Here is a 21628-nt window from a genome sequence, read left to right as displayed (position 1 = left end):
ACCTTTTCTTCTGTGGCTGGTTTAAGTTTACTTATTTATTTTGAGAGAGACCGAGACAGCACGAGGGGGATAGTGGCAGAGAAATGGGGGAGACAGAGTCCCAAGCAGGCTCTGCACCGCCAGCGCGGAGCCCGATCTGGGGCTCAGGCCCACGAGACCACAGGACCATGACCTGAGCCAAAAGCAAGAGTCCAGAGCTTAACCGACTGAGCCACCCAGACCTCCCTCCCTTCTCTTTTTATCAGGACACTGGCCATTGAACGGGGGCCCACCCTAATCTAGGATGACCTCATCTCAACGATGTAATCCTTCATTACATCTACAAATAGGGTCACCTTCATGGATTGGGGACGGACATATCATTTGGAGGCCACCATTCAGCTGGGTGCTGAGCTGTGGAATATTTCATTGGGTCCTCACAGCTTCTCATCATCTCTGCTCCCAGATGAGGAGACCTGAGATTCCACGGCTCATGCCTGCTGATGGACGCAACGACTCTGGGCCTCAAGACCTCAGGCCCAAGGTCATGACTGCTTGGAGCCTATTGAGCCAGATGCCTTGAGTAAATTTCTTTCCTCAGTTTTCTGATCTGTAAAATGGACATGGTCTTAGGGGCTGTGGTGTGGTTGAGTGAGATCCCATACACAACAGGAGGCAGCCCCCACCCCACTTCCCTTTCTGTCCCCTCTCTGCTGCCCCAGTGTCTTACCCTTGGCTTTTCTCGCCCACAGGATGGACCCCAGCACCCCCTCAGCGAGCCCCTCTGGCCCCCAGCCTTCACCACCGCCGCAGCCCCAGGCCCGCTCGCGGCTCAACGCCACCGCCTCAGTGGAACAGGACATGAGCGGGGTGCCCAAAGCTCCTGAACCCCAAGGGGGGCCTGGACCAGATGTAGCAGACACAGCTGGCCCAGCTGTGGCCCCGGCCCCGAGCCCTGGGAGCCGAGAAAGGGTGGACGGAACAGGTAAGGGGCGGGGCTCGGGAGCCAGCAATCCTTAGCACGTCCGAGGCGGGGTGCTGAGAGGAGAGTTCCCCTCCCCCTCTGGTCCCGCCTGGCACTCAGGGAAGCCCATGTTGAGCCAGGCTGCTCTCCTGGCCATTTGGGTGGGCAGCTCTGCTCGGTCTGGGGACACATGTGGCCACCCCCCTCAGGGGCCAGCTGCCACCCTGGAATGCTCCTGGGCCCAGGCCCGGGTCCTCAGTGCCCTGTAGACCTTGTTCCCCATCCCTAGGCCAGACGGCTGAGGGCCACCCCCCACCCCCGCCCACTCTTGGGCCTCCTGAGGTTTTTGTTCCCCAAGGTCTTCCCGGAGGCACCTCCCAGGGGCAGAGGGGGGTCAGCGTGGGGGCCTGAGTGGGACCCAGATAGTTGGTCAAGGTCGCTGACCTTGGGGGAGGGGCACTAGCGCTTGGGCCGTCCTGCATGCACCTCCTGCTCCGAGTACGGCCCTGAGTGGCCATGGGCCAGGGCCATGGGCAGCACAGGGGAGTCAGGCCTGCCCCCGACTCCCATGAGCCCACAGTGTGGGGGCGGGGGAGCCCCGAAGTGGCCCAAGCCTGGGGCTGCAGTGGTGGGAAGATGCTGGAGCGAGAGTCACGGGGAGGAGAGGGCACGGCAGCTGAGAGAGCCACCTCCCCGGTGACAGTGGCGAGGGCGAAGGGAGGGGCGAGGGGGACGATGCCCGTCTGGCCTGTGACGGAGAGACGCCAGCAGGGGTCTGGGGGCAGGACTGGTCACTGAGCCGGAGCCCAAGCCTCGCCTGAGACGTTTCTTCACGCTCTGGGGGCTGCCGTGGGTGGGGACGGTCGTGCGTCCCTGTGAGTTTCGTGGACGCCTGGAGGGAGCAGCCCCAAGCCTGCGGCCCCGGCGTCTGTGGGAAGTACAGCTGCCACCTGCGTTCTCCTCCTGCGACTCCACCCCGCGCGTCCACGGGGACCGTCCGCTCCAGCAGCGGCGGGGCACAGTCGTGCTGTCCTGCTCAGAGCACCGGCTCCCGTTACTTCTCTTCCGGGGGTACTGGCGCCTCCTCCCTGCACGCGGGGACAGTTCTCCGGCCTCCAGGCGGGCCTCCAGGCTTCCCCCCTCCCTGTGCCATGTGGGAGCTCCACCCAAAATGTGCCTCACCATCTCCACCCACTGGAACCCTACCCGGCTCTTAGGGCACGACTGCCTCATACACTTTCTGACCTTGACCCACAGCTGGAAGTACATGAGCCGCCCTTACCTGATGTGAGTGCCTGCACACGAGTGTACACAAACACACACACACACACACACACACGGCAGCAGGAAGTTCCAAGACACCACTTTTCTCACCGTGCGTGCTGCTCATGGACAGTTTAACGGGGTGTGTGATTCAAGGAGACATGCACTTCATAAAGCGCTTCCTGCAGTTCGGCTCTGGCGCTCATTCTCCGCGGACGGACCTTTACAGGCCGGGACCCCTGAGCACGTGTCTGTGCACACGAGCCATTACTTACCGTCAGGGCCCTGAGGTGCCCCAGGCAGGGCCGGGACCTCACTGTCACGTTGGCGGGCCCCCAAGCCACGTGACCTTGACAGTTGGGAGGCCATGGTGAGCCCGTTACTGCATCTGTGGCGTGGGCGCGACCACACTGGCGCGTGCAGTCCCGCCCAGGGCTCTGTACGCCGGGCAGACGCGCATCGGGCCCCGGCCACACAGAGGCATGCTGGCGTCGGTGGGGTGCCGGGTTGGGGCCCGTGGTGCCCGTGGGCACACCCTGCCGGCACACAGACGCTCTGTACCTCACACTGCAGCACAGCCACCAAACAGCAGGCCCCCTGGTCACCGAGGTCCTGTTCAGACCTCCTCCCGGGGTGGGTGGGGATCTGCTGTTTCATAATCTCCCCTTCAACCCCTCCTTGGACCATGTGTGTTGGGCCGTGTGTGCACCAGGCTTTCTCTCCCTTAAAGGAGGCTTCTTATGCCACTAACTGGGTGTGAGCACGTGTGTGTGGTGGGGGGTGGTGCTCTCTTTACCTCTGTCACCGCGGGTGGGTGGGATGCTTTGATGATCTCCTTACTCCCAGGCTGTTGAGGTGAGGCTTCCGGTCTCTACGAGCTAAGGAAGCCCAGCCCACACTGCCCCCCCGGCCGCACCTCTGCTCCCCTTTCTCATCTCCCCCAGGCTTCGTCGTTTTCTTCTTCCTGAAGACAGGTCGCTGCCTGGGATGACCCCCCCAGCTCCGCCGTGCCACCCGTGCGGAAACCCCAAACCCGCCATGAGCCCTGCGGGGTTGATCTGCCCTCGGGCTCTCCGTGGGCCATGGCTGCCCCCTCACAGTGGCCTGCGAGGGAAGCTCTGTCATTACTCCACCTAGAGATGAGGAAATGGAGGCACAGACTTGCCCAGGTGACCCGCTGCTGCGTGACGGGTGCACCGGTGACCCGAGTCTCCGGGGCCACCACCAGCCCTGCCCAGCGGAGATCAAGTTCTGGCTGGAGCGGACTTGAGGCTCCCCTGTGCCATTCACGCTGGGCCTGGTGCCTGATTTACTCCAGAAATTCACCGGGTCCTCGGGCACTTCCGATCTCTGCATCTCCTTGAAAGGTCGCCGTGTTCTCTGCTTTGTCTCCAAGGCCTCTGGGCAGGCAAGGGGGCTCGGCCCTGGGACCTCAGCCACAGAGGACACCTCATGGCTGCAGGGCACCAAAACCAGGCCAGGAGACACATGTGGTTTCGATCTGAGTGTGCAAAACAGCCCCGGGGGGCGGGTTCAAGACTGCAAGTTTCAGGTAGGAGCTAGGCGGCAGCTATGGCCTCTGGCTGCCGTCCGCCCCCAAACGGAGGGAGAGAATGGGCCCTGGGCAGACCCATGGCCCTGGGGTCCCGGCCCCCACCTGCTGCTCTGCGGCTGACACTGGTCACTGAGGAGGGCGCAGTGGGCCCTGCCCTGCCGGCCCTGTGCAGCCCAGACGGCATCTGCCCCCAGAGAGGCTTCGTGGGCATGTTTCAGTGGGTTCCAGACACACAGGTGCAATGCATGTCAGTTAGGTGACAGCGAGAGTAAGTGTGCGAGTGACGCTTCCCGTGCTGGGTACCCATTAGGTTCTCTCTACTAGGTTCTCACTCGTTTCTCCAACATCTTCATGAGAAAACCTGGGGAAATGGGTGAGGTAGGTGCCCCCGGGGGCCCCCAGCTGGTGAGGCGGCCGTTTGATCACACTCTGTGACTGCTTTCCCAAGAGCGGCAGGTGGGGTACTGCTGTGTGCCCCGTGCCTTTGGGACATCTCTCCAGGGAACCCAGGGCAGGAGGACGCAGAGACTGCCAGGCTGAGTCCCGAGTGGTCTCTGGTGAGGACAGAGGAGTGGTGCCTGCCCCCCTCCCGGAGCCCTCGGGCCAGGGAGAGACAGAAGCGAACAGTGACCGTCCTGGAGGGCAGGCGCCGTGCTGGGGACACCTGACGTCATGGGGGCCCCGGGAGCACGAGGCGCCCTGTCTGCTGACCTCGGTGGGCTGCAGCGGATTGCCAGAGGGAGCGCCAGCCCTGTGAGGCCTCCTGGCCGTGGGGTCACAGACGGGCGGGGGAGCCCTCGGGTGGACGTGCAGCTGCTAGGAAGCCTGCACCCCAGTGTCGACGGAGGCCCTGCCCTCCAGGAGGGATCCCGAGTGGGTAAATGAAGAAGGACCTGCACCGTGCTGGATGCCAGACCCTGGGCAGGGGTCAGGGTGCTGGGGGTGGGCAGGGGGTCAGCTAGGTGGGCCCTTGGGGGTCATGATGAGGAGAAAGGTGTTCTGGGGAGCGTTAGAGGGTTTAAGTCACAGGAATGACATGGCCGGAGGCAAGGCTGGCCCCCGGGGCCTCTGGGAGAGCCACGGCAGGGGTGGGGCTCAGAGCTGGACGGTGGGAAGCGATGCTGGTGTGGGGACATGAGGAGATGCAGAGCGTTGAGGCCCTGGTGTCCTGGGGACACGTCGCAGCCGTGGACCCCTTGGGTTCCCACGCTCTGCTCGAGGAGCCAGCCTGTGATAACTGAGGAAGTTCGTGCACACATCACTTTCTTCTGAACCCGCTCAAAGCCCTGGTCTGTGGTCTGTCTGAACGCCCTGCCCGTGCCGTGACCCCCTCGCTGTCGGAAGACCTGTTGCAAGGCAGCAGAATGGCAGGGTCGGTGAGTCTGTCTGGGGTGTGGTGGCTTCGTGAGACCTTTGGAAACTTGGCAGCATGCCCGTCATCCGTTACCTTTAACCACCCACTTGAGTTCCAAGCCTCCGGTGTCACCTCCTCCAGGAAGCGACGCTCCCCCCCGCCCCCACCATCAGAGTTGATGACTTTGGACACCTCCACAGCCCCTAGCCCACACTGATGCAATGTGACAGTCATCATCTGAGCCCCCGGGCGGGCCTGGAGGGCAGTGGTCCTGCCCCACTCAGCTCGGTGCCCTCAGCTCCTGGCGCTCAGCTGGCATGGGGCCAGCTCTCCGTAACCTGCTGGGTGTGTGGTGAGGAGCCGAGTCCATGGCCCCTGCTCGGGACGTCGGGAGAGCGGGCCTCCCGGCCAGGCCCCCTGCCCCAGCTCAGCCAGCCCCGGGCAGAGACGGGGTTGCAAGGGTTTTCCCCATTTGTTTGCGAGAATAAGAGTCAGCATCCCAGAGGCTGCTGAGACACCCTCTGGGTGCAGGACAGCCCCCCTCCCTGGGCATGGGACCCCCCCTGCTGTAGGGCAGCCTGGCCACCCCATATGGGAGCTGCGTGGCCTTGGACCCTCTTCCCTTTCTGCAGAGCACCTGCTCCAGCCGCGGGGGTCGGGGGGCGAGCTCAGTGCAGGCACCATGCCGAGCACGTGCCGTGTCCCTGTGCTGGCATGTGGGGGGACAGGAAGGCTGCAGACCCTTCTCGTGATCCTTCCCTCGGCAGCCCCCAGCCCCTCTTCCCTCCATCCTGCACCGTTTATCCAGCCGCACTGTCCCACGCTGGCCGGCATCTGGGCTGGAGATGGGTCACACCCACTAGACCGATTGTCCCCACGAAGGCTGGCGGGAGCTTTGAGACACCGTGTAGATACTGCATCTGCGGTTGCGGCGGGAAAATGGCAGTGGGCCCTGCTGGGGACAGGGGACCGCATCCCGGGGGCTCTGCTCACCTTGCTAGCTGCCGAGAAGGGCCACCTTCCAGGTCAGCAATGCACGGGATCCGTGGACATAAACAAGGAAAAGATTGGGGGACAGTGTGTACGTGGTTCTCTGTGGACTCTGGCAGAGGCGTACGGACCTGCCCAAGGCCACGCAGCTCTGACCCTGGCTGCTTTGTGCTAGGAAGCTTTTCAAAATCGAGTTCGAGTCAGGACCCCTCCGCTTGTAAGTGGCCAGAAACACTGTACATTGACAGAGGAGATAAAACAGGAGTTAAGAGGAATTTCTTAGTCCCGTGAATCTGCAGAGTGTACGGTATGCTGGCTGTACATGTGGCTGGATCCGGGGGCTCAGATCATGTGATCAGGAACCCCAGCTCCCCTTCCCTCCCCTTGGGTGGGCTGTCCTCACCGGGCAGCCCTCCGGGGCTCCCAGGGGCCATCCATCAGCCAAGACCTAGTGGCAGGAAGCCTGCTTCCCAGCAGTTCAGCACAAAGCCGCTGGCCTGGCTTGGGTCTGTGTCCATCTCTGAACCAAGTGCTGTGGTCGGGGAGACAGAGGCTTGTGATGGGCCGGAGGGTGTGCTGTACCCATCTTGCATATAGGGACAGCGCCACCAGATGTTGAGGACTGAGATGGGGAAGGACGGGTACCCAAGAGGGGCATCAAGACGCTACTATCAGGAGAAAGATGGGAGTGCTGGTCGGACGTGCACAGAATAGTGTGTTTCGTGGTCTTCGGTCCACACGGACTCAGCCGTGGGGGGTGGGGGGGGCGTTCAATATGGTGCTGAGCAGTAAGCCCGTGACCTGTGGGAAGGCTCCTACTTACATGGAAAAAGCCAGAGCCCTCTGATGGGTCTGCGGCGTGGGCCCAACATGTGAGTGGTATAAAAATACTTCTGTCGGCCAAATGGAAGCTCAAATAATAAAGGTGTGGCGTACATTTCAACGAGAATTTGTGTACTGGGGAAACTTCTTGAAATGTCAGGCTATGAGTAACTTATGTGAAAATTAATCACGGACAGCATCTTTTTAGCCAGCAGATATGCTTGAGTCTTCTATATTCTGATTAGAACACAAAAAGAATGTGGGCTTGTGAATTCAGTGAAGAAAAGTTGCGAACTTGTGGGAGGCGCCCCATGGGTGCTGTGGTGGGAAGTGCAGTGTTGGTGAGTAGCAAAGGCCCTGGGGTCAGCCGGGAGGTAGAAAGCATGGACGGAAAAGAAATGCACGTTCTGGGAATGCTGGCTCTGGCCCAGTCACTTGAGACAAAGTAGCTTGTTCTTTATAACTGTCCTGCCAGATGGATGTTAACAATTAGGTTGGAAATAACTGGCTACGTCACGCGGCACTTTGATGGCGAAAAGAACACACAGGTCAGACTTCTCCCCATGTGCACGCTCCTTCCCTGGGAGCCTGTGCAAGGGGCCAGCTTGGAGCCTGCATTTTGCTCTGGGCCAGAGAGAGCGTCAAGGGCTGGAGGGGCCGTGACAGCAGCCAGAAGGAAGAAGTGACCTTGGTGGCTCAGGAGGCACCAAGGTCCTGGCTGGGAGGGCAGGCAGGGTGGGCGTGCTGAGGCCGTTGCTGGCGGGATCCCTGAGGACCGCAGGGAGGAAGTCCAGTCGGAACTCCTCAGGGCAGGTATCTTCCAGCCGCCCACCAGGAGGGCCATGGGGTGTGTCCCTGAGCTGAGCATGAGGTCTGAGATAAGAAGCCTCCCTGCTCGGAGCTGTGTCCTCGGTCCCCTGGGCCTCTCTGCCTTTGCACGTGCGGCCCGTGTAGGCTCAGGCCCCTGTTGCTTCCCCCCGGAGTCCTGTATCCTGTGGACTCGGGTGCCCCGAGCGCAGCAGCCCGTGGCCTTGGCCGTTACAGGCAGAGCTGGCTCTGGGAAGGCGGGTATTGGGCGTTGTTCCTGGGGGCCATATTTTGGTTTCCCTTCATTCTGCCTCCCATTTCCAGAAACATCTAGAGAGTGAGGAGGCTGTCATGTCTGATGAGCCCCTGCTGTAAAGTCAGCAGCGCTGTGGTCGTGAACTACTGCAAGGTGTCTTACACCTGCCAAGGCAGGAAGTGGGTGAGCGGCGGCGGCCCGGGGAGGTAGACGTGGGCCTGTGAGTGTCGATTGCAGAAATCCGAGACAGGGACGGGTAAAAAGGATGTTTTTAAGCTTCTTACTGTCGTGCTCCCCTTGCTGGTAAGGTCACGGTGACGCTGGCATAGTTCCACACGGCGGCTGTGACTTGGGGTAACTTTCTGGAGCGTAGGCTACAGCATGAGCCATACCTGGTCGGGCCCTTGGGCCCTAGTGATTCAACAGAAGGACCTGTGCCAGGAGACGAACCCCCAAGGAGATACACACCCGGGGCGGTTGGGGCACCGTTTTATGAAATCACGGAGTTGTAGGAATAACGTGAGGGCCCAGTCGAGTGGAGGGGCCCCGCACCCTGGCACGTTCCTCCGACGGGTCTCTGAACCATGGCAGTGATTTGCTGTTGTATACGCGTCAAAATGTGGGTGCACAGATTGTGACCCCAAAATGGTGCGCGTGTAGATGGCAGTCTTGGAAAACACGGATTTGGTGTGGGGGCAGGGCGTGGGTGTGTGTTTGGGTCAGGGGCCTTTCCGCTGGAGCGCTGGGATCCTTCTGGAGCCCCAGCTCAAGCAGGCCTGCGCTGGGGGGGAGGTGTCTGGGGGCGGGACCCCACGCTCTTCCTGCTCTGAGCCGCTGCTGAAGACCCCCGCCTGCGGCGGTTTGCTGTCCGTGCTCCGGGGCCGTCTGCATCTCCAGACGTCAGCTTTCTGGAATATTCTCTCCAGGTCTGACTGGGATTTCAGCAAAGCTGCCCTGGGTCTGGGCACATTCTTGCGGTCCCTCCACTCCCACCAAGTGACAAGGACCAGCCTCGCGACCGTCTGTCTGCTTTTCTCCTGTGCTACAGGGCCCGCGAAGGGCGATGCGGAGATGCCCTTTGAAGAAGTCCTGGACAAGGCCAAGGCGGGGGACGCCAAGGCACAGACAGAGGTGAGGAGCTCAGGCCTCGGCCCCACCACGTGGCCGCCTGGGAAGGGCCGATGCCCTGTGAACAGGGAGCGGGGAGCAGGCTGACTGCGCACCAGCCGCCTGCTCGTTTCCATGGTCTCCATGACACTCTGCCTCCCGCTGCTCCATGGGGTCCCCATGCTCTTTCCCGTGTCCGGCCCACGCCTCGTCTTGGGCACCCCGTCCCCTGAGGGCCACCTCCTGCCGCACCCTCGCTGTGGTCTGCTGAGAGGGTCCCGCAGGCCCAGCCTGGTGCAGGTCTGAAGCTCCCAGAGGTGGGGTGGGGAGGCGGGCTGGCCTGGGTGACGGGTGGGGGAGGCGGGCTGGTTGGGACGCTGGGGCAGGAGAGGGACCAGCCAAAGGGAGCAGGTCAGGGCCAGGACACAGAGCCGGTGCCCGGGTGCGTGCGCGCGGGCTGTGTCCTGACCCGGTTCCCGCCCGCAGGTGGGGAAGCACTACCTGCAGCTGGCCGGCCATGCGGACGAGGAGCTGAACAACTGCACCGCCGTGGGCTGGCTGATCCTCGCCGCGAAGCAGGGCCGGCGCGAGGCGGTCAAGCTGCTCCGCCGCTGCCTGGCGGACAGGAAAGGTGGGTCAGCGGGAGGCTCCGGGTGGCCGCCGAGGGATGCGTTGCTTCTGACCCTGTCAGCAGATAACAGCAGTGGGAAAATCTGAAGCTGGTGGCACTCTTTTTTTTGAGAGAGAGAGAGGGAGAGAGCAAGCGGGGGAGGGGCAGAGAGAGAGGGGGAGACAGAACCTGAAGCAGCTCCAGCCTCTGAGCTGTCAGCACAGAGCCCGACGCGGGGCTCAAACTCACAAACCGCAAGATCATGACCTGAGCCAAAGTTGGTCTCTCAACCAACTGAGCCACCCAGGGGCCCCTGAAGCTGGTGACGCTCTTGAGAAAGAAGTGTAAATTCTGTTTTGCTAGTGCTTTTGTCGTTTGGACGTTATTTCCGGAGCCTAATACGGCGTGTTTAGCCCACAAAGTCACTGTCATCCTCTTTAGCATGTGTTGGTGTCTGTAGGTGGATCCAGATTGAGGAGTGGATCATAGAGCCAGTGGAGGGTCAGCTTGCCTGTGGTGCAGCGGGAGAATGTGACAGTGGGCTGAGGTCAGGACGGAACTTTCTGGACTGACTTTGCATCCAGTCTGGGCAGAACGACTGGGGGACCGTGGGACAGTGAGGATCTGCTCAGATGCATTCATGCCTGGATGGGGACTGGTAGGGGGGTGGGGCGGTGAGGGGGACAGTGAGGCAGAGCCCGGCCACCGGTGGTCGCTTATCACATTGTCCTGCCCAAGGGAAATGGCTTGTCCTTGGTGCTGTGGAGGAGTGGGGTCTGGGGGCTTCAGACCTCAGAGACAAAGGAACAGCTGTGTCGTAAAGGACCTTTTTTTTAAAACGTTTTTCCAGATTGTAGAAGTGTTTTTTGCTTATTATATAAAACTTGGAATACGTAGAAAACAGAAAGATAGAAATTACTCATAACCTTGAAACCCAGAAAGAAAATGCCATGTAGTTTGGTATATTTTCTTCAGGTTTTGTGTTGTGACGTTTCTAAGAATTACATTTATTATACGGAACCTGCTTTCTCTGGAAATGGGGCAGGTGCCTCTGAAAAGCCAGAATGGTGCGTTCTGTTAGCCGGGACATCTACCCAGCCCACCCTCCCGTTCTGGAGCAGGAGGAAGGGCCTGGCGCCGGCCAGAGCGAGTCAGTGCAGCCCGCAGCCCACGCGGCTCTAAGGAAGGGTCAGGTCAGGACCCCGGAACCCAGGCGGGTGCTGGAAAGGGCTGGGAGTGGCCTCACGTGCTCTGCACCCGTGCTTTCTCGCATCGGGTGCTTCCTGTCCTTGAGAGAAATGTGTGCTCAGGTGGAACATTGGAAGATGTTTAAAGGGAGAAAAAAAAGTCCCGTTCTCTTTCTCGGTGGGGGGCTGCCGATGTCTCTGACAGTTGGGGGCGAAAGGAAGAAGGCAGCCGCACCCCTTGTCTCTCTCTGTGGTGAGTCTCTGTCTCCCTTGGAAGGACAGCTGTGCGGGAACATGGCTTTCCCGGCTGTCAGAGGAGGGGCAGCGCCTGGGGGGCTCCTGGGGACACAGGGAAGTCCCGCACCTGCACCCAGGCCGGTGACCCTGGTTACGTGTCTCTGACTTCCGTGGTTACCGGCCACTCTGCCTGTCCCTGACTCCCTGGCCTCAGGCAAGCCGCGATGGTCCTCAGTTTCCCCATCTGCACACGAGGCGAGCAGTATCTACTTCCCGAGGGGCGTGAACCGCCAGGAACCACGGAAGCCCCCAGGGTCGTCCGGGCGGGTCTGCCAGGCTGCAGCCGGAGCTGGAGAGAGGGTCCTGGCGGGGACTTTGCCAAAATGGTCTTGTGGGTCAGATGTCTGTTTCTGCCCTGGTGACCACAGGGGCCTGCAAAGCCTGTCGCGTGAGCCCCCTCCAAAGCGCCCGTGGCACAGCTGGTCGGGTCGGCGCTCAGAGCATTGCTGAGGGCACCCAGGCAGGCGGGACCAGGCCTCTAATGCGTCTGGTCTTGTAGGCATCACTTCTGAGAACGAGCAAGAGGTGAGGCAGCTCTCCTCCGAGACCGACCTGGAGCGGGCCGTGCGCAAGGCGGCCCTGGTCATGTACTGGAAGCTCAACCCCAAGAAGAAGAAGCAGGTGGCCTTGTCAGAGCTGCTGGAGAACGTTGGGCAGGTCAACGAGCACGGTACGCAAGCCACGTGGGGCCGGCCCTTGGCGCCCACACGTCGTGGGCGTCTCTGGAATCCTGGGGGCTCCCCTGTGGGGACTCTGGGAGCCTAACTGGGGACTCCCAGGGACCTTGTCGTGGAGGCCTCATGGGTCTCCTCTAAGGCCTGGGAGGGTCCCTCCTGGCGTGTCACCCTGTCCTTGGGGTCCCCTTCCTAAGCCCTGCCCGGAGCTCTGGAGCGGTCAAGGATCTGTGGGCACCCACAGGCAGGGCCACAGATCATGTCATTCTGAGGCTGTCCTGCTCCTCCCGAGGGGACAGAAGCCGGCAAGGGGAGTAACAGATGCAGGCAGGGACTCGGGCCACCGAGGCCCCAGCGCTCCAGGGCTGTGGAGCCGGCCGGGGCTCTGATGGCCTCCCTGAGGCAGGCTCATCACCAGCCTCCGCAGCCCCTCCCCCAGCCTCCTGACCCGGCCGCCAGCCAGGAGGACAGACGGGCAGAGGAACGGGTGTCCCTGACTGGGTTTGGCTTCTTAGTGTCCTGGGGCCCCACCTGGCTTTTTCCTCTCCATTAACTCGAGGAGCACCTGCCTCCAGCTGTTCGGAAAGTTGATTCCCGCCCGGGGCTGTACTTTGCGTCCCCTGCCCTTGGGTACACGCGACAGGGCCTGGGGCCACCTGCCGACAGCAGAGAAGGCTGCCCAGTGGGCTCCTTTGCCGCTTGTCCTGGGGTCTCCAGGTCCCCTCTGGGGACCAGCACGCTCCTTTGGCCCTTAGCTCTCTCGGTACTGGGGCCGAGCCGAGGGGTCCGTGAGGCCTGGGGCCTGGACGGCAGCACCCAGAGAGCCATGCTTGCCGTGATGAGCTGGGGCCCCAGGGGCCCTGCGTGCCCCAGGTCAGCCCCCACCCCAGGCCACTCCCAGCGCGTCCAGGCCCCTGTGGCCCCCGGTCACTCCCGGTCACAGTGCCTCTCCCCTTGTGCTGTCACTGCCTGACCGGACCCTGCAAAGGCACGCCTTGGCGCCTGGCATGCGGGAAGACTAGAATGCTCGCCAGACCGGGGGCGCGGCAGGTGCTGGATGTTGACAAAGGGGCGGAACACTTCAGTCCTGACTCAGCCATTGAATGGACTCGTGTGGGCCCCTTCCAGCACCGGGGCTGGGGAGACCAGGGGAGGCCTGACCCTTGGCCCCGGGCGCACTGTCTATTCCGGGGCGAAATCACACCAAGGGACAGTGCTGGCAAAGGTTCCGCCACCCAGGAACTGCGGTGTGTCCACTGCCCTGGCCGCGTTGGCAGGGGAGGTGGCCATGCCCCTGGGTGCCAGCTCGGCCTCGTGGGCAGAGGCGCAGAGGTGGCCCTCACGGTGCCCACCGTGGGCTGTGTGGCGGCCCTGGGAGCTCATGGGCTGGTTTCTGGAAGGTCGCGGGGCCTACGGGACAGTTATCTCACTTTGATTCTCTATCCCCTCTGTCACTTGCAGATGGAGGGGCACAGCCAGGCCCGGTCCCCAAGTTCCTACAGAAGCAGAGGCGAGTGCTGGAGCGCTTGGTTAGCAGCGAATGTGAGTATGGCCTCCAGTCCCACAGCCGTGACAGCCGTGGCCCAGCTGGTCGGCCCCCCCACCCCGGGCCCCACGTCCACGGGCACCGCAGCGCCACATCCCCCAAAGTCTTGGGAGGCAAAATGGACTTTTCAGTCCAGTCCATCTGGGGCTATCGGTGTTGCGGGCAGTGGGGCTCTGCCCAGCGGGAACGTACGGCTTGGAAAGAAGAGGGACACGGGACAGTGTGACGGTCCCTGCAGGCAGAGGGATGGGGGAACGTGAGTGCATCTGGGGTGCCCCAGCAAGCCGCCAGGACGAGGAGGCAGTCAGCCCCTGAGGGCAGGGGGCGGGAACCACACACAGTGGCCTGGGGTGGGGGTCACCCAGCGGGCAGTGTGGGGCTCCCCCCAGCATGGGCTGCTGGAGGGTGGAGAATGGAGGGTTTGGGGCACCCAGTTAGGAGAGGTCCTCTAATGCTGTGTGCCACTGCCCGGCCGGTGGGCGGCTTCTGGTCGTACTTCCTGCCCCCTGAGTCCCAGGGGAAACAGACAGGAGGGGCCCAGGGGGGCTGCTCAGCACTGATGGGAGGCCTGGGTCCTCCCCCGGCTCGGCCACACCCTCTCCTCCTGACCTCAGGCAGGCCTGGCTTTCCTGCCCCAGGGCTCAGTTTCCCCTTCTGCACAGTGATGGTCAGAGGAGAGGGACGAGGGCCCCACCAATCCAGAGAGCTTCCCTACAGAGGGGGGCGCTTCCCCCCTTCCCACAGCGCTGTAAACAGTCTGTCTGATGCGTCACTGGAACCCTGGGGCATAGTGCATCCCGGGCATGTTAGGCACACGGGATACTAAGCCACGTAGGACTCTGCAGCAGAGGGGAACGTCCGGCCAATAGGAACCGGAAGGACGGCTGGGTTTACGTGGGTTTACGTGGGTTTTACACGCGGAGGTGCCGGAAGTCAGTCGGGTGAGAGGCGCCTCTGGGACTGCAGTGTGGCCCTCTCGGAAGGTCCCTGCCCAGCGCTGCCTTCTCCACCCTGGGGACTTTATGGTTAACTGCTCAGGACTTCCTGTGGGCCTTGCAACTGCTGCCAGGTCACGGCACCCTGGGGGGTGGGGGGGAGATCACGTGCTCTGGGCTGGGAGGGACGGGTCTGAGGCCCACCCTCGGTGAGGGCCGGGCAGGCACGCGGCCTCTGGAGGCGGGTGTGGACAGCGCTGACCATGGTCCTGGCCCTGCCACCAGCCGGCCAGGCCAGCCCCCCTGGGGTTCGGGCTGCTGGCCTCCCTCACCCCACGGGGACTCTCCTAGCAGCTTGTGAACATGTGCTTATACCTCTTCTCCCTCTTCCCTCAGAAAATAAAACTAAGACCCTCACTGGACCCCTTGTTCCCGTGGCCACCTCCCTGCCCTGTTTCTCTGCTCCCCCCTCCTTTTTTTTTGTTAATGTTTTATTTATTTCTGAGAGAGAGACAGAGACAGTATGAACAGAGGAGTGTCAGAGAGGGAGGGAGACACAGAATCTGAAACAGGCTTCAGATGCCACCCATGACCCCAGTCATGGCCTGGGCCAGGCCACTGGGCCCCCTCTTCTTCCCTGCTTGTTCCCGGTCAGCTCCAGCCACATGTCCCTCAGTGGGCCCCGCCCTAGGCTGCCCTGTCTTGACCCTTATGGCCCCCTGACCTCGTATTAAGGAACAGCCCCTTGTCCACGCCCCACCCTCTCCCAGGATGCTCACTGCATCCCCGACACTGTTTCCTCTGCTCTCGCTGCTGTCTGTTGCCCTTTTCTGCAATGGGCTTCTGTCCCCAGTGTCCCCAGTGTCCCGAAAGCAGCCCCTGCACGGGAGGCCTCAGGAGCACCTGGAGAACAGCAGCCCTGCGGCTCACGGCCCCATCAGCCCTGTGGCTGGCTGCCCATTCACGATCATGATCGCTGTGCCGAGTCACTCATCGCACTCCCCCCCGCCTGGGGGACGGTTCCGAGTGGACGCGACCCTGGCGAGCAGCCCATCACGTCTGCAGTCAGGCATCTTTAGCGCGACCCGGCTAGACCAGGAGTCCAGAGCTGGGCACATGCTGGGCTCGTGTGTGCCTGCCAGCCCACTGCCTAGCACGGTGCCTGGCATGTAGCAGGTCCTCTGTGGATGCGCGCTGAGTGGGGGGTGGGCATGTGGCCGGGCTGTGGGCTGCGGGGCAGCTGCCGCCGGGGGCGGAAGGAGAGGAGGTGGCTGCGGGACTGGCTGGGGTTGAGAGCTGGGCAGACAGAAGTTCAGGGGAGGGATGCACGGCTGTCACCGAGGCGAAGAGGCCGGGTGAAGGCTGCCCTGTCTGCCCTCTCTCCTCCCCACCGGCCCCTCTGTGCCCGCCTGAGCTCGCTCAGCCTCCCTCCCTCGGGCCCCCAGCTTGCCTGTCCGTGGGGGGCCATGGTGAGCTCGCAGTGTGGGCGGACCCCGGGCTGTTCTCTCTTGTGCCCCAGCCAAGAGCTACATAGCGCTGGATGACTTCGTGGAGATCACCAAGAAGTACGCCAAGGGCATCATCCCCACCAACCTGTTCCTGCAGGATGATGATGACGACGGGCTGGCGGGCAAGAGCCCCGAGGATCTGCCCCTGCGCCTGAAGGTAAGCGGGGCTGGGGCCAGCAGACACGCGTTCTCCATGTACCCTGGTGCCATCTCGGAAGGGTGGGTGGCGGGCCCCTGCCCGACATGCGAGCCCCTGGGACTGGGCAGCCTGTCTGTGGAGGTGCGTCCCGCAGGGACGGTCCCCATAACTGCGTAAGGATGTGTCCTCAAGAAAGGGGCCTTCCATGTGCACTCAGGCTCCAAACCCAAGGGCGCTGCTGGGGGCGGTGTGCTCTGGAGTGAGGGACGGGCACGGGTGCCCTTCCTGGGGCCGTCTCCACAAACCACTACAGGCAGCAGAGCAGCAGGCTCTGGAGTTCGACTTTCACTTCGACTTTGTCATTTTGAAAAATGATCCGTTTACGGCATGGAATGAAGGTCAGTTTCACAAAGATGCCTTTCCAGAAGCAATGTGCTGGTATATTCAGAGACCAGGAGGACCCTGCCGGGTACCTGTCCATCCACATCTGGGGGGGCTCGGGGTCCCGAGGGAGGAAAGACAAGTGCAAGGAGGTCCCCATGGGCTGGCCGGATGGAAGGGAGACACTCCTGCCCCCTGCTGTCGGCCCGTGAGCAGCCACAGGCAGCAAGGAGCAAGCACAGGGCATACGAACGAGTGCAGAAGCCAGGGATGGTGGGCCATGCCCTTCCCGTGACAGCTTTCACTTCCCTGGTCATGCCTTGGAGACCACGGTGCAGGTGGGTCCCCAGGTCAGCTCTCTGACTCTGCAGAGCATACCGCAGCTCTGCGAGCCTGGCTGCCCGGCCCGGCCCGGCCTGGCCCATCAGCGTGAGCGGCTCTGAGCAGACGAATCGGCACGAAGCTCGTGGCGTTAGTCGTCCTCGCATCCGTGTGGTGTGAGCTGAGTGGGGGCCGGGGTGAACCACCATCGGGGGGCAGAGAAGCAGGCGACGGCTCAGCCGCCAGCAGGTGAGGAGGGGGGGACAGGAAGCATGGAGAGTCCGCGTAGCACCTGCTGGGAGCCCAGATGTGGAGGCTCAGACCAGGGCGGCTGGCCTGGTANCACATCTGGGGGGGCTCGGGGTCCCGAGGGAGGAAAGACAAGTGCAAGGAGGTCCCCATGGGCTGGCCGGATGGAAGGGAGACACTCCTGCCCCCTGCTGTCGGCCCGTGAGCAGCCACAGGCAGCAAGGAGCAAGCACAGGGCATACGAACGAGTGCAGAAGCCAGGGATGGTGGGCCATGCCCTTCCCGTGACAGCTTTCACTTCCCTGGTCATGCCTTGGAGACCACGGTGCAGGTGGGTCCCCAGGTCAGCTCTCTGACTCTGCAGAGCATACCGCAGCTCTGCGAGCCTGGCTGCCCGGCCCGGCCCGGCCCGGCCCGGCCCATCAGCGTGAGCAGCTCTGAGCAGACGAATCGGCACGAAGCTCGTGGCGTTAGTCGTCCTCGCATCCGTGTGGTGTGAGCTGAGTGGGGGCCGGGGTGAACCACCATCGGGGGGCAGAGAAGCAGGCGACGGCTCAGCCGCCAGCAGGTGAGGAGGGGGGGACAGGAAGCATGGAGAGTCCGCGTAGCACCTGCTGGGAGCCCAGATGTGGAGGCTCAGACCAGGGCGGCTGGCCTGGTAGCCACGCTCGGGACCCGCAAGCCGAGTGAGTCCCCCGAGGACAGGTGCCGTGTTCAGGGTGACGTTCTGAGCCACAGGCCAGGATGGCCAAGGAGCCTGACCGAGGGAGGTTATGACTTTTTGGAAGGTCCACGCAGGCAGCCCCGGGCCGTGTTTTCGCAGGTGTGCTGTTAGTTTCCTTAGAACTTGAGAGAAGGGTTGGGGCCCTGGCCGTCGTTCTGGGCCAAGACAAGGCGCTCCCGAGCCTCCAGTGAGGGTCAGAGGTGAAAGGGTGAGTCTGAAGGGCCTGCGCTGTCCCGGCTAATGACGCCTGCTCGCAAGGCCGCCTGGCTGGGACGATAAATTCTGTCGCCCTCAATGCTGTGAGACGTCTCAGAGTCCTTTTCGGGACAGAGATTTAAAGTGTTCTGACAAGCAGTGCACGGGGCTCTGCGTTTCCCTCGGGGTTTGAAACTGGCAGAGCACTTCGCTGCCTCTACAGTTCGTCTCATTAAACATATTTTGCAAAAGAGATGGTGCCTCCTGGCGGGGGTCTCTAACACCGAGGCTGTTGCAGCTTTCAATTGCCTTTTGGAGGCAGAGGAAGGGCTCCGTCTTCTGGCCGCAGCGAGGCGCCNGGCTCTGGACAACGAGCCCCAAGCCAGCCTCTCCTGGCAGATGAAACCCTCAGAAGAGGAAATGTGGTCGTATCTTGAAGTCCACACAGTTTTTGTGTTCGGTCTGGACGAGGTCCGACGTGTGAACACTCACGTGGGTCTGAGCCTTGCCATGAGCTGCCTGAGGGGCCCGTCGTCACACCCCGGGCCCCTCGGGTCGGCAGAGTGGCCGACGGCCTCCGACCTGGCCAGAGCGCACTGTGCCGTCCTGTTGTAAAACTGGCCCCCGGCTCTGTTTTTTAAAAATCTCTTTCCTGCTCGAAGAACAGCTCGAGCTTTTAATTTGTTGGACTCTGTCTACGGAAAAGGTTTTCCGTTTCCGGATTCAGTGGGTCCCCAAGAGCAGGGCCTGGATGGAAGCGACGGGGGGCAGAGTTGGGACTCTCAACGGGAAGAAGGACTCCTTGGTCCTCGCGGCCCCGGTGCCTGCGCGGGCAGACAGAGGCCAGACACAGAGGACAAGCTGGGCATTAGGTTGAGGTTGCGTTGTCCTTTAAAGCTCCCCTCAACCACACTGTGTTGGCCTCAAGGGCAAAGGAAAACGTGTGAATAGTTCAGGCCCGAGGGGAGAGCTTGAGCCCCAGCTCAAGGTCCCAGCTGCAGGGCACGCAGGATACCACGGGGCCCTGACACCTGTCTGTCCTGCCGCTAGCGACAGGTGTGCTACACACACACTTTCTTACCACAGACTCCTGCCGGCGCCTGGGCCCCTCCTCTGTGGAACGGGCCCCACGCAGTTGCTTCTCGGGGGTTTGGTCACCCTCGGCTGGTAGCCACTTCCTGCTGTGACTGCTTGGCTATGCTCACTCAGGACCCCCTTCATGGCCGGTCTTCTCCTCCACACCCCGGCAGGGTGGGCAGGGAGAGCCTGTCCCGAGGGCACAGGTGGAGGCCGCGGTGCCCAAGTCACTGGGGCAGTGGCGGGTGTCCGTTGCGTAGCCCCTCAGGTGGGCTCTGGGTACCGCCAGGCTTCCACGCCCCCACACGTGGGTGAGCTTGTGTGGTCTGGGGTCCAAGCCTTTGCCGCTCCAGGCACCCCCAGACCCCCACCCTCCACACCACACCTCTTGAGGACTGGCTCCTCCAGCCTCTCTCTCGCTCCCCTGTGCCCTGGCAGGGCCAGGAGCCTCTGGGAGTCCTGCAGAGAAAACCCGGCGGGTGTGGGATCCGGCTCACTGCCCCCTACATCCCTTCATTCATCCTTCGCTGCCACAATGCCCGAGGGTCGTCCCTGCCCTTTCCACCGGGTGCAGACTGCAGACGTGGTCATGTGGTTGCGTGTCTGCTGCGAGCAGCATGGGTGTGTGCTGGTGGGCCGTGGCAGGCAGCTGGTCCTCGGGGTCCCTGCCACCGGCGATCGCGTCTCCTCGGGCCCCTTTCAGACGAAGCCCCCGCGGCTCACGTCTGCAGGGAGCTCTTCCTGGAGCCCCTCCAGCCACAGCCGCTCCTGGGACTGTTCAGAGCCTGCATGGGCTTGGAAGTATCGGTTCCTCTGCCCTTAGTGGGCGGGGGGGCCGAGGCCCGGCAGGGCAACCCTTGCTGGGGGGCAGGGAGGGGGTGATCAGGTCACAAGCCCGCTCCCACGTGCTAGCCCAGGGCTCCTGCGTCCACAAGCGAGGCCTCGTGGGGAGGGGAGCCTGGTGCATTCCCCCAGGCACTCGGGGCCCCAAAGGGGACCCTGGTTCACAGGAGTCCCGAATCCCTGGCAGGAGATTGGGAGGGGAAGGGAGCCGGGGGACGGGCTCCAGGCATCCAGAGGAGAGGGGCCGGGACCCGCAGGCCTGGGTGGAATGGAGGGAGGGTCCGCATGGACCGCAGGGCATGGGGAGGACGTTGTCACGGGGAGAGGGTGTTTCTGGGGAAGGACCGGCTGGGACACGGGGCTCAGGGGTGAGCCATTCACTTTGCACAGAGCTCGCGTGGCCGGCCGAGTCGTGAGGCCTTCCAGCGCCCCGCCTTTGTCTCCCCTCCCCCCCCAGATGGTCAAGTACCCCCTGCACGCCATCATGGAAATCAAGGAGTACCTGATCGACATGGCCTCCCGCGCGGGCATGCACTGGCTGTCCACCATCGTCCCCACCCACCACATCAACGCCCTCATCTTCTTCTTCATCATCAGCAACCTGACCATCGACTTCTTCGCCCTCTTCATCCCCCTGGTCGTCTTCTACCTGTCCTTCGTCTCCATGGTGATCTGCACCCTCAAGGTGTTCCAGGACAGCAGGGCCTGGGAGAGCTTCCGCACCCTCACCGGCCTGCTCCTGCGCTTCGAGCCCAACCTGGACGTGGAGCAGGCCGAGGTGAACTTCGGCTGGAACCACCTGGAGCCCTACGTGCACTTCCTGCTGTCCGTCTTCTTCGTCATCTTCTCCTTCCCCATCGCCAGCAAGGACTTCATCCCCTGCTCCGAGCTGGCCGTTGTGGCCATCTTCTTCACGGCCACCAGCTACATGAGCCTGAGCACCTCGGCCGAGCCCTACACCAGGAGGGCCCTGCTGACGGAGGTGGCCGCCGGCCTGCTGTCCCTGCTGCCCATGCTGCCCTTGGACTGGCGCCTCCTGCAGCTCCTGGGCCGGACCTTCGTCACCGTGCCCCTCGGCCACCTGGTCGTCCTGAACGTCAGCGTCCCCTGCCTGCTCTACGTCTACCTGCTCTACCTCTTCTTCCGCATGGCGCGGCTGAGGAATTTCAAGGGCACCTACTGCTACCTGGTGCCCTACCTGGTCTGCTTCATGTGGTGCGAGCTGTCCGTGGTCATCCTGCTGGAGTCCACCGGCCTGGGGCTGGTCCGCGCCAGCGTGGGCTACTTCCTCTTCCTGTTCGCCCTCCCGATCCTCGCGGCCGGCCTGGCGCTCACGGGCCTGGTGCAGCTGGCCCGCTGGTTCCTGTCCCTGGGGCTCACCAAGATCGCCGTCACCGTGGCCGTGTGCAGCGTCCCGCTGCTGTTCCGCTGGTGGACCAGGGCCAGGTTGTCGGCGGTGGGCGCGGTGAAGTCGCTGACGCGGAGCTCCCTCGTCAAGCTCATCCTGGTGTGGATCACCGCCCTGGTGCTCTTCTGCTGGTTTTACGTGTACCGCTCGGAGGGCATGAAGGTCTACAACTCCACGCTGACGTGGCAGCAGTACGGCTTCCTGTGCGGCCCGCGGGCCTGGAAGGAGACCAACATGGCCCGCACGCAGATCCTCTGCAGCCACCTGGAGGGCCACAGGGTCACGTGGACGGGCCGCTTCAAGTACGTCCGCGTGACGGAGATCGACAACAGCGCCGAGTCGGCCATCAACGTGCTCCCGTTCTTCGTGGGCGACTGGCTGCGCTGCCTGTACGGCGAGGCGTACCCGGCCTGCGACGGCGGCGGGGGCGCGCCCAC

At 62.8% G+C, this 21628-nt stretch overlaps 1 protein-coding gene across 1 annotated transcript in view; it reads left to right on the top strand.

Moving 5' to 3' along the window:
- Positions 1-21628, top strand: part of WFS1 (wolframin ER transmembrane glycoprotein) — a 23629-nt gene that overhangs the window by 841 nt on the left and 1160 nt on the right. The window contains 7 exon segments of the mRNA XM_077750404.1: positions 732-964; positions 9039-9121; positions 9584-9728; positions 11691-11861; positions 13327-13407; positions 15866-16011; positions 20241-21628. The exon segment at positions 20241-21628 is cut by the window's right edge and continues 4 nt beyond it. Of these exon segments, the coding sequence (XP_077606530.1) occupies positions 732-964; positions 9039-9121; positions 9584-9728; positions 11691-11861; positions 13327-13407; positions 15866-16011; positions 20241-21628 (2247 nt within the window).

Source organism: Crocuta crocuta, unplaced genomic scaffold, assembly GCF_008692635.1.
Source record: "Crocuta crocuta isolate KB4526 unplaced genomic scaffold, BGI_CrCroc_1.0 scaffold179, whole genome shotgun sequence".
Classification (NCBI taxonomy): Eukaryota; Metazoa; Chordata; class Mammalia; order Carnivora; family Hyaenidae; genus Crocuta; species Crocuta crocuta.
This window is presented reverse-complemented; position numbering and strand designations above follow the sequence as displayed.